Here is a 13,412-nt window from a genome sequence, read left to right as displayed (position 1 = left end):
CTTCCCCTATCCCTATTCTAGGATCCCTTACTTCCCCCCTAGTCTATGATCCCTTCCCTCCCATTTCCACCCAAATGCCTCTTCTGTACCCCACTACCCACACAACTGAAGATTGCTGTACCCCCCTCAGACACTGTTGGGAATTAGTGGCCGGAGATGGCATCGTCCATGTGTGTGCTAGTTGTAAATGCGTGTATGTTTTGTTTTGCCTACATCCGATGAAGGACGTAGTCCAATAGCTAAATGTGTCTGCCTGCCACCCAACACCTCTATGTGGTAAATAGCAATGTTACCTTTCCACATCATTATTATCACTCCTGGATTTTCCATTATTTCATTTGTATGAAACTGTTTTACCAAGCAGATATAGAAGAATCCATGAAACAAACACCATTGTAATAAGACAAAAAAAAATGGAAATCATGTTTTGATTTGTACATAATAAAAGTAATATATTTTACATCAATTGTATAAAGTAGTGCTTCTGTAATAAACAATTGAATCCATTTCACATAACTTCTCCAGACATGATAATATAAAATGTACAATTCATTTAAATCTGGGCTAACTAAGCTATGATTTAATCTACTCTTAAACAAGAAGTCATGGTTAAGATTTAGAAAAACCACCACATAATAAGCTAACAATTAATACCAAATGTATATAGAAAAATTGAGTATGCTTATACAAGTTTAAGTCTATCACAGCCTGCATATTATGAAACACATGTTTATAAATTCTGGCCCATGTTTGTTTCATCATCAGAAGAAGCCTGTTCAAAGACTGGGCTGCAACAAAGAAGTAATATACATAAGTCTGTTTATACAAGTTACATGTATGATTAATTTTGGCAGTGTTCTCTAACTCTTTCGTCTAAAAGTTCAGGTCTTTAGTGTCATTACCTGAAGATTATTGTTCCACTATGTGAATGAAATACCAGATACTTCTCTTCAGTTTTAACTTTATGATTTTAACACAAAACTGCAAATTTCATTTTGTGTGTTGGCTTTTGTCTCAGCATCTTTGGCTGACATTGTTTTACCGATTTTTCTGTTGTTTCACCAGCACGAATGGCTGACATTGTCAAAAGGTCACCTCCATGCTGATGGCAGATTGGAGTCAAGCCCACAGATAGAGATTACGTGTTCCTGTTGTGCCAACATCTGAAGCCCTTTTGTTGGTCATCACTTGTGGTTCTGCACTTATTTGTTGCAACAGTCATTTACTCCAGCACAGGAATCCAAAATCAATCAACTTACCTTGAGATTTCTTCTTTATTATTACAACTATTGTCGTGTTTATGAATTTTAAGTGCTTCCCTGAACAAACAAGTGTAGCAGCACTCCTCCACAGTGAAAACCTGTGCGTTGGTTCATGAATTTTATTTCGTGGTCAGAGCGCTTACTCCACCATGGCCAATTTCTCTACCTGCAGTACTGTTTGAATTCAGTGACCCTGGTGTTAATTAATCATCTGGTTATTACAACACAGACTACTCCCCATGTCCATGATATACAGTACCAATATACTCCTGACATTGTAAGTGGCTGTCTTTTGTCCTATACGCTTCTGACATAGTCTCCGATCTTCTTTGTCAGTTTAAAAATAGACTTTACTATATGTTTGTGCAACATATGACCAATTCTGTCTGTCAACTTAAGACACAGATGGCCATATCTGATATTTCATCTCTCAATATGTCTCTTTGCTGAGTGCTGACTTTCATATAATAATATGATTGGTGGATTACACATAGTTCCTCACAACACAATCCGAGATGTCCTTGAAAATCATTAACATGGGGTAAAAACGGGAGTACCACAGCAGCAATGACCAGTGAAAGGCCCTCAAGACACTGACATGACAGGTACATTTAAATTATGCCTTGACTCCAGTCCACCATTTATGCTGCCAAAACATCAGAAAAATCAGTATATATTTTGAGATGAAAGCCAACAGTCAAATCATCAATAATTGACCACAAAGTTTCTACAATTTTATTCATGTCACTGTTGGGAGCAAATAATGGTTCTTCACTCTTTAATAATAAAAAGTTCTATTAATAAAATATAATATTTGCAATCCATTCACCTATAAGAGTCTGTCAGGCATTCAAAGTTTTTGGAGGAAGAATTGAGAATCAAATATACATTGTATAAAAAAGACTGACAGATGGCGCACGTCTTTTTCAGATGAATCACCTGAATTTTTACATAAAATCATAGAGTTTTGTAAAATCATAGAGATTTCATAAGATTATCATGAACAAGAACATTCAAGAATGTGGCTTGAGTCAAAATAAACAGGGTGAACATTAATAAAACTGATAAACTGCAGGGATGGATTCCTGACTGAAAATTGAAGGAAAAATGTCCTATGAACACGGGTCCAGAAATGGATGGTGTGCATGTAGTGACAACAAATCTGAACACAGTACAGAGATGCATCACACCCACATCACAGCAGATGCTAAAAGAGGCCTCCATGGCATGCTGTGTCATGCAGGATACACATGATCAATCATACTTTGGCCCGCCATGTTGGTGGGCCACTTGCCTGGAGCTTGCGCTAAGGTTCTTCTCAATATCCTGTACAAGCTGGTCCTCCAGTTCTGGTGTATGCACAGTCTGCCACCTCCCTGCATGTCTATCTGCCTGAAAGGACCTATGGTCACACAAATGTCCAGAAAGGGCTTGAAATGTTGTGTGATGTGGTTGGTGTCTTTGAGGGTACTTGTTTTGGTGTAGACATGTTGTCTCTCTACCGTTTCCATCTGTTTGGTCGTACATAAACACCAGCACGGCTTGTTCCTGGTACAAAAACCGGACCGTTCTGCTGCTTACAGAATGCTGTGCCAATCACACAGCCTGCAACACGCAAGGAACACATGGCACACGGTCAGAGGAACCGTCATTCATCAGCACCATGTACCATGGCAATGATGCATTTCCAGACTTGTGTTCATAAGAGCTTTTTTCCTACATTGCCAGTCAGGAATCCATCTCTGCAGTTTGTCGGTTTTATTAATGTTCACCCTGTACATTAAACAAGAGAAGTCAAAAAATATTCCTGTATGTCATATTAACAATTGAGAAGTGGGAAAATATTTCTGCGTGTCATATTAATAATTGACTGTTATTACGTACTTTCATTCTGTTGGTATATTCTACTGGCAACCCACTAATATTTCTGAGTACATTAAAGTGACCGTGTCTGGGCCAACGGGAGGCCCACCGACTCCAGTTCGAATTCACCCAGCGGATTAACAATGAGGGCTGGTGTGTTGGCCATCCTGGATGTAGTTTTTAGGTAGTTTTCCACATCTCTCTAGGTAGAGACTGGGCTGATATCCTTGTCCTGCCTCAGTTACACACTACAAAAACATTTCAAACATGTTCTCACACCTGAACATGAGATTACTCCAGATGCAGGCATGTCGGGTAAAGAAATTATCGTCCCACGGGGATGCTGTGGTGTCAGGAAGGGCATGTGTCCACCAACTAACACTAACAATGTTAAAACTGATCTAACATGCAGGCCACAGACACACAGAACATGGTAAAGAATGCTTCCTCAGGTATTTTCACACTGTTTGTTGAGATGAAACTAACATCAAAAATTGAATTTATTTTTTTCATTTATTTCATCAGACCAGATAAAGACCTTCTGCCTCCCTCTTGTAACAGAACAGGAGTTACAACATCAAACTTTCACAAAAAACTGTACTGACAATAATTATATTTAACAATATGAATAACACAGATGGAAATGGGAAGTGTAACACCCAGAAACACCAGTCACACTTTGTGGATATGTTCACAACAGAATGGGTATTCACTTATTAAATATGTATTCCATTCAGAACTGATGACCACCATCACCATCAGTGTTAGGTGTGATCCCAGAAGGACACAAATGCACTCTTGTATTCATTGTCATGTGGAAGCAAACCATCTCCAAATGTCACCTTGAGAAATTTCTTACAATTCCAGAAACATAATCTGTAAGGTTCATTAAGATTGACTGGAGGCTGGTGTGAAAGTATACACCTACCTATAACAAGACATGCACCACGAGTGACAAACAAAGGGACCAGTCAGGCAAGTCAAGGATCTGAACATTCTTCAATATGTTTGTAGCTTGAAATGCAACGTAGGGTCATGCATTGTCCTGTTAGAATATGGCATTTGGTACCCTGGTCATGAAGGGTATGAAAACAGTGTTTACTATTGTTGTTATGAGTACATACTTGCAGGCATTCAGCCTCCCTTCAATAATTATAAAGTCACACCTGTTGCCTCATGAAATTGCTCTCCACACCATGTTTCCAGGAGTGGGAGAGATATGGACGTTGAGAATTGCTGCTTTCTGTGACCTTTCAACACGTCATCTATGGACAAGTTGGCATCAATTTGACTGTCAAGAATAAAAGCAAGACTCATTGCTAAACATCACAGAACATCACTCAAAGTGAAGTCAATAGAACAGTCCTACAACTTCCCATGGTGTAGTCTTCTTATCACACTGTTTTCCTTGTTCCAAAGCTATTACACTATAACAATTGTCTGCAGTATGATTATGCCAAGGCCCCCCTACCACCCACGTACATGACTTGATTCAAAAGATGGAAATAAGCTACACATACACATCCTCTGGGCACACTGCATTGTGATTTCAACCTGGAAAGTTCCAATAATGTTGGACACGGCCAATAACATTCTTTTACTCACAGCATTCTCTGTATACTGACTCATACCCTACAGTGGTAGGGTTAAAATGTTTGACCAACTGATAGAGACCTGGCCAATGATACCTGTTTCTGACACTATTAAAGGTCTTTGCAAGTCGCAGATGACCTGATGTTGGGAGTTTTGAAAAAAATACTTCATTATGGATGGCCATAAATGACCTGGGACGATGAGCAACCATTAGGTTTAATTCCTTCTATACAATTCTTCTATGACAGCTTCTTCCTTCTCTGAGGCCTCTATGTCTTCAATGATACTTTATCTCCCTTCATTCAGCTGCTGTGTTTGTCAGGAATGATTGATATACCACCAGGACTGTAACAACCCTCCAATCGATTCCACAAGAGGCAGACTTTATCTTTGTGTCTGGGTTCATTTTTGAACACTGTAGTAATGTATTCTGGCAGACAGTGCCCATCTTCCCAACTGTTCTGATTCATCTTTCAGGATTGTCAGCCAGTATAATGAATGGTGGTCAGTCACAACAGTGAATTGTCTGCCATGTAAATGGGATCAGAGCTTGCTGATAGCCTAAACAACTGCCAAGGCACTTTTTCCTCAGCCAGAGTGATTCTCATCAGATTTGGGGAGTACAGTACTCCGTAGGCATAAGCCATTGTTGTTTTGGTGCCCTTCTGGATTCACACTAGAACTATATTTATTCCACTGCCACTCAAAACAGTGTGCATTTCTGTATCATCATCATCATCATCATCATCATCATCATCATCATCCATCATCAAAAAATGTCAGGGCTGTTGAAGAAGTCAGCACCTGGGTAAGTATATGGGAAGATTACGCCTTGCTCCAAGGTTCTCTGGCATCTTCCTGCAGCAGTTCTTCCAGTGGGTGTGCCTTGCAACTGAAAGCCTTTATGAACCATCTGCATTAGGAGCACATTTCGAGGGAGCCTTTAAAGTAGCAAATGTGCTGAGGTGTTGGAAAATTTGCTATTTTTTTTAGTTTTTCTGGATCAGGATGGAATCTGTTTTTGTTAACTAGTTGCTCTAAGATTTTTGTTTCACGTGAAGACCTGTGTCTTGGATAAACTTCAGCATAATTGAAAAGCAGTTTACATGCTCTTCAAATATCTCTAAGAAAATAACACTGCATCCAGATAGCAAAGGCACGTAGTTTATTTAATCTTTCAAAGCAGGTTGTCTTTCATACATTCTTAGATGGCTAGAGCTTTGCACAACCAAATTACGTAACTTTGAACTCATAGAGATCATCAGATGTTATGAAAGCAATGTTTTCCTGGTTAGCCTCATTAAAATTGATCTGCCTACAGGCTGTCAGCATATTCATGGTGGAGAAACATATTGCTCCCTTCCGACAATATAAGTTGTCACAAATTCATGGCAATGGGGTACATTCTTTTTTGTGACACTGTTCTGCCACCAGTAATTGATGAAGAAACACCACTTGCCACCATTCCTCATCATGAGAAAAACATGGGAGAACCGATGACTCCATGACTGCTGAATGGTGTCATCTTGCAGCCTTCTCTACTTCCTTCTGAATTAGCAGTCATTCAGCTGGGTACACCCAGTATGAGTGCTGACTAATGGGGTGATGATCTCCAATGCTGATAACATGTTTCACAATGCGTCATCTGATCTGTCTTGAATGCTACCAAAAATTGGCACAAAACAGCCAACACTTATCAACAGTGTTTATTGGATAAGCTGTGGGATACTGGTGAGTGGACAATAGATTCCTCCAGTGGGTTAGGTGGTAAGGGTAGTCTAATATGAATCACTATTTATGCCACTGGGTTGACCTGCCTGGACTGATTTAGCTCTGCCTACAGCTATTACTCTGAAGGATGAGTTGCAACAAATCATAAAAACTGGTGATCCTGAGCTTTCTCTGTCCACTTTTAATGGTTATTATAATCTCTGGCATATACACTGATGGAAAAAAAATCACAACACCAAAAAATAAATAATGTAGCATAATGAAATTTTGGGAATACATTTGTCTAGATAACAAAGGTAAATCCTTAACATTGCAAGGACACGGGTTAATGTAGGTGCAAGATAAGGTGTTGCAAATGTGAAATGCTGGTATATTAGTAACTGGTGTGCCCACCAGAATGTTGAGCACAAGCATGCAAAAATGCATGTATTGGCGTTGTACAGGTATCAGATGTCAGTGTGTGGGATGGAGTTCCTGCCTGTTGCACTTGGTCAGTAAATACAGAGACACTTAACAGTGGTTGTGGATGATGCTGGATTTGTCATTGATGATGTCCTATATGCAGGGCCACTGACAGCCAGGACCAGGCCTGAGGCAAGATGTGTGATTGGACCCCATGTCCAAATGTTGCAATCCAATTTTAATGCTATTTTTAGAACATTTGACAGGATTTACACATAGCACAATTCAGGGAATATTGGAGATGCATCAAAAATTCTCACTGGGGTGAAATACAGAATATAATTTCTTATTAAACACTAAACAAATTTTCACAACTACCAATATGTTCTAAAAAGCTATGCATGAAAATGCCATTTTTCAGGTGGTCATACCTCAATTTCTATTCATCACAGAGATATGGGATCAAGTGCTTTGGATAAGCCTTGACCTGGCAATAATTTGTATACCTAATGGAAGAACAGGCATATTATAGCTATCGTTCAGTAGAAGGTCAAAATTTAAACACTACACACTTCCTCCAGGCCAGCAAACTGAGCAAATCAGTTGGTTATTTTGCGTTAGGTGTGGTCTAGGGTGGGCCTTGATTTTATAAGTATCATTTGCTCACCAGTAATTCCTCAGAAAACCCTGAAAAATCCTGATCTTTGGGTATGAAAAATACCAATTGTGGGGATGGCAACTTCTACAATTTCTATTGATAGCAGATTGTAGAAAATTTTACCATTTCTTCTTTACATGTCATTTCTCGGGATTCTTGAAACTTTCTTTGAAATCATTATCAGACACCGATGGCCAGAGGTTCAAAGTTACCGAACTTACACAGAAAACTGCAAATATCTGTTTTCAGCCATTTTTTCACCATGGGTCACAAGAATCTAAGTAACTAACCATAGCAAGAGGCTCAAATTTTTACTGTACATTCTTTAGAAGTTCAACTATAAACCCCATTTTCGAAAATCTATACCTGTTATGAAGATACTCTCTCTCTCTCTCTCTCTCTCTCTCTCTCTCTCTCTCTCTCTCTCTCTCTTGGAAACATTCTATGTGGGAAAAATATCTCTATCAACATACCAATGCTTTCTGGATTGGTAAGCTACGGCATATATATATACAAAGATGATGTGACTTACCAAATGAAGGTGCTGGCAGGTCGACAGACACACAAACAAACACAAACATACACACAAAATTCAAGCTTTCGCAACAAACTGTTGCCTCATCAGGAAAGAGGGAAGGAGAGGGAAAGACAAAAGGATGTGGGTTTTAAGGGAGATGGTAAGGAGTCATTCCCATCCCGGGAGCGGAAAGACTTACCTTAGGGGGAAAAAAGGACGGGTATACACTCGCGCACACACACACATATCCATCCACACATATACAGACACAAGCAGACATATTTAAAGACAAAGAGTTTGGGCAGAGATGTCAGTCGAGTCAGAAGTGCAGAGGCAAAGATGTTGTTGAATGACAGGTGAGGTATGAGTGGCGGCAACTTGAAATTAGCGGAGATTGAGGCCTGGTGGATAGCGGGAAGAGAGGATATATTGAAGAGCAAGTTCCCATCTCCGGAGTTCGGATAGGTTGGTGTTAGTGGGAAGTATCCAGATAACCCAGACGGTGTAACACTGCGCCAAGATGTGCTGGCCGTGCACCAAGGCATGTTTAGCCACAGGGTGATCCTCATTACCAACAAACACTGTCTGCCTGTGTCCATTCATGCGAATGGACAGTTTGTTGCTGGTCATTCCCACATAGAATGCATCACAGTGTAGGCAGGTCAGTTGGTAGATCACGTGGGTGCTTTCACACGTGGCTCTGCCTTTGATCGTGTACACCTTCCGGGTTACAGGACTGGAGTAGGTGGTGGTGGGAGGGTGTATAGGGAAAGTGCTGGTAGATAGGTGTGGATGGATGGATGGATAGGTGTGTGTGCGCGCGCGAGTGTATACCTGTCCTTTTTTCCCCCTAAGGTAAGTCTTTCTGCTCCCGGGATTGGAATGACTCCTTACCCTCTCCCTTAAAACCCACATCCTTTCGTCTTTCCCTCTCTTTCCCTCTTCCCTGATGAGGCAACAGTTTGTTGCGAAAGCTTGAATTTTGTGTGTTTGTTTGTGTGTCTGTCGACCTGCCAGCACTTTCATTTGGTAAGTCACATCTTCTTTGCTTTTAGATATATTTTTCCTACGTGGAATGTTTCCCTCTATTATATATATATATATATATATATATATATATATATATATATATATATATATATATATATATATATATATATATATATATATAGAGAGAGAGAGAGAGAGAGAGAGAGAGAGAGAGAGAGAGAGAAAATCCACCAAAAAACTGTAGGCAAATATCCTGCACATAAATTTACCAATAAAAATGGTACAAGGCTCGTCGAACTATGTAAGCAGAATAACCTGAAGATAATATCAACATCTCTAAGAAAATGTCCAAGAAAACAAAAGACATGGAGATCTCCTATACAACAAATTGGCGAGTTTCAAATAGATCATGTGGCGATTTCATACCCAGTACAAAAAGAAATTTACGACGTCCAAGTACGCAGAGGAGCAAACATTGATTCAGACCATTACCTAACTAGAATTAAAATCAAGTTTACAGCATGAAGAAGTCATCAGAAGAAAACAGAAATACAGAAATATGACACCAAGAAGATTAAAGAATCTAAAGTAAAAGAAGAATGGGAGAAGGAAAAGGCAAACACATGGGAAGAATTTCATTCTAAAATCACGCGAATAGCTAAGGAAACTATTCCCTTGAAAAAGATATTCAAACACCCTTGGTGGGATTCGGACTGTGAAAATGCATTGGAAAGGAGAAAAAAGGCATTTCAAGAATATAACAGTAAAAAATCACAAGAAAGTCTACATTTATTTAACGAGGTTAGAAAACAGGTTTCAAAATCTATTAGGCAAGCAAAAAGGAAGTACACAAAGGCACAACTGGATGCCATAGAAGAAAATTTCCAAAACTATAATACAAGAGACTTTTACAGAACTTTCGCAGATAAAATACGAGGATATATCCCTCAAAATTTATGTTTCAGAAAACCTGATGGTAAATTAGCCCTAACAAACCAGGAAAACTGTCAAGTATTGGCTCAATATTTTCTAACCTACTAAATTGCCCAGAACCTAGTTTAAGGTTTCCCAAAGAAATCTGTGCCAACGCTCAACCGGATTCATTACCACCAACACAGGAAGAAATCAAATGTCACATTAAAAACTTAAAAAATAATAGAACATCTGGCGAAGATGGCATTGTTGCAGAGCTATTAAAAAACCTAGGACCAAAGACGTTGCAAGAGCTCACAAAAATAATAACAAAAATATGGGAAACAGAAAAATTACCAGAGGAGTGGAAATGTGCCCTTATTCACCCGTTACATAAAAAAGGAGACAGAACAAATGTCAATAACTACAGGGGAATCTCACTTTTATAAGTCACCTACAAAATTCTCTCAACATGCCTGCTGAAAAGAACACAAGAGCAGCTGGAATGCCAAATTGGTGATTATCAAGCAGGCTTCCGCCCCGGTCGCTCATGCATAGAACAAATATTTAATTTAAAGACAATATTAAAACACAAAGCAATTAGAAATGCCCCCATAATTTGTACATTTGTAGATTTTAAGAAAGCCTATGACTCAATTGACCGGCAATCTTTGTTTAACATTTTAGAGGAACTTGGACTTGACTCCAAAACACTAAGGCTTATCAAAGAATCACTGACAGACACTGTATCTAAAGTTAAATTCAGGGGAGAAATCTCTGAACCTTTTCTCATAAAAACTGGAGTACGTCAAGGTGACGGGCTATCTCCACTTTTGTTTAATATAGTCCTGGATAAAGTCATTAAGGAATGGGAAAAAGAATTAAAAAATCAATCCTACTGGAAACCAATCCATCTTGGTAGAACCAAAGACAACGTGGAGATATCTTGTTTAGCATTAGCGGACGACTTGGCCATACTTGCAGATGATGAAGAAATCGCCACCAAACAAATAGAGATCCTTAAGGAATGCGCGGATAAAGTAGGTTTACAAATTTCGTTTCAAAAGACAGAATTTTTCTGTACAAAATTCCATATACACAGTTTGAACACAAAATATGGAAAAATAAATAGAGTAAAACATTTTAAATACCTAGGTGAAATTTTGGAGCCAACCGGAGGAGAGAAAGTTGCACAGAAGATCAGACAACAGAAAATGAAGAGAGCATATGGTATGACACATGAAATATACAATAAAAAATGCATCTCCTCGAACACAAAAATCAGACACTACTGCGCAGTAATTAAGCCAGCAGCACTATATGCTAGTGAAACGCTCACACTCCACACAAAATGTGATTTAGAAAAAATACTAAAACAAGAACGAAAAATTATGAGAAAGATTTTAGGTCCAAAATTAACAGAAGAAGGATACCGGATACAATCAAGAAGAACCACAGAAACTATATCAAACCTGGCAGCAGACATAAGAAGGCGAAGATTAAAATTTTATGTACATGTCACTAGGCTTCCCCCCACACGACTCACCAACAGAATTCTCACTTACATAGAAAAAGTCAAATCAACACACCATGGATTAGCCAAGTAAAATTAGATTTACAAGAAGCAAATATTGAACTTAAAGATGTCAAAGATAGAAAAACTTTTAGAAATAAGGTGGAAAAGTGGAATGTATTGTCGGAGAAGGAAGCACTAAAGAGACCAGGAACAAAATGGACAGAAGAAAGAAAAAGAAAACATGGAGAACGAATGAAAGAAACGACGTCAGAAAGCTTTGCGTGATCCTTCTGGGTCCATTCGCGATAAGTAAGTACACACACACACACACACACACACACACACACACACATATATATATATATATATATATATATATATATATATATATATATATACACTCCTGGAAATTGAAATAAGAACATCGTGAATTCATTGTCCCAGGAAGGGGAAACTTTATTGACACATTCCTGGGGTCAGATACATCACATGATCACACTGACAGAACCACAGGCATATAGACACAGGCAACAGAGCATGCACAATGTCGGCACTAGTACAGTGTATATCCACCTTTCGCAGCAATGCAGGCTGCTATTCTCCCATGGAGACGATCGTAGAGATGCTGGATGTAGTCCTGTGGAACGGCTTGCCATGCCATTTCCACCTGGCGCCTCAGTTGGACCAGCGTTCGTGCTGGACGTGCAGACCGCGTGAGACGACGCTTCATCCAGTCCCAAACATGCTCAATGGGGGACAGATCCGGAGATCTTGCTGGCCAGGGTAGTTGACTTACACCTTCTAGAGCACGTTGGGTGGCACGGGATACATGCGGACGTGCATTGTCCTGTTGGAACAGCAAGTTCCCTTGCCGGTCTAGGAATGGTAGAACGATGGGTTCGATGACGGTTTGGATGTACCGTGCACTATTCAGTTTCCCCTCGACGATCACCAGTGGTGTACGGCCAGTGTAGGAGATCGCTCCCCATACCATGATGCCGGGTGTTGGCCCTGTGTGCCTCGGTCGTATGCAGTCCTGATTGTGGCGCTCACCTGCACGGCGCCAAACACGCATACGACCATCATTGGCACCAAGGCAGAAGCGACTCTCATCGCTGAAGACGACACGTCTCCATTCGTCCCTCCATTCACGCCTGTCGCGACACCACTGGAGGCGGGCTGCACGATGTTGGGGCGTGAGCGGAAGACGGCCTAACGGTGTGCGGGACCGTAGCCCAGCTTCATGGAGACGGTTGCGAATGGTCCTCGCCGATACCCCAGGAGCAACAGTGTCCCTAATTTGCTGGGAAGTGGCGGTGCGGTCCCCTACGGCACTGCGTAGGATCCTACGGTCTTGGCGTGCATCCGTGCGTCGCTGCGGTCCGGTCCCAGGTCGACGGGCACGTGCACCTTCCGCCGACCACTGGCGACAACATCGATGTACTGTGGAGACCTCACGCCCCACGTGTTGAGCAATTCGGCGGTACGTCCACCCGGCCTCCCGCATGCCCACTATACGCCCTCGCTCAAAGTCCGTCAACTGCACATACGGTTCACGTCCACGCTGTCGCGGCATGCTACCAGTGTTAAAGACTGCGATGGAGCTCCGTATGCCACGGCAAACTGGCTGACACTGACGGCGGCGGTGCACAAATGCTGCGCAGCTAGCGCCATTCGACGGCCAACACCGCGGTTCCTGGTGTGTCCGCTGTGCCGTGCGTGTGATCATTGCTTGTACAGCCCTCTCGCAGTGTCCGGAGCAAGTATGGTGGGTCTGACACACCGGTGTCAATGTGTTCTTTTTTCCATTTCCAGGAGTGTATATATATAAAGAAAGATGATGAGACTTACCAAACAAAAGTGCTGGCAGGTCGATAGACACACAAACAAACACAAATATACACACAAAATTCAAGCTTTCGCAACAAACTGTTGCCTCATCAGGAAAGAGGGAAGGAGAGGGAAAGA

General features: G+C 40.8%; 1 protein-coding gene across 2 annotated transcripts in view; it reads right to left on the bottom strand.

The window, feature by feature from the left end:
* Nucleotides 1–466: 466 nt before the first annotated feature.
* LOC126262679 (WW domain-containing oxidoreductase) overlaps nt 467–13,412 on the bottom strand; it is a 196,519-nt gene continuing 183,573 nt past the window's right edge. Inside the window, exon 9 of one of the 2 annotated variants that reach the window (XM_049959454.1) lies at nt 467–788. In XM_049959454.1, the coding sequence (XP_049815411.1) occupies nt 731–788 (58 nt within the window). In that variant the 3' untranslated portion in view covers nt 467–730. The remainder of the gene's footprint in view (nt 789–13,412) is intronic. The other variant, XM_049959455.1, reaches the window with a different exon arrangement.

Source organism: Schistocerca nitens, chromosome 6 (assembly GCF_023898315.1).
Source record: "Schistocerca nitens isolate TAMUIC-IGC-003100 chromosome 6, iqSchNite1.1, whole genome shotgun sequence".
Lineage (NCBI taxonomy): Eukaryota > Metazoa > Arthropoda > Insecta > Orthoptera > Acrididae > Schistocerca > Schistocerca nitens.
The sequence above is the reverse complement of the archived record's forward strand: the minus strand, read 5'-3'. Positions and strand labels throughout refer to the sequence as shown.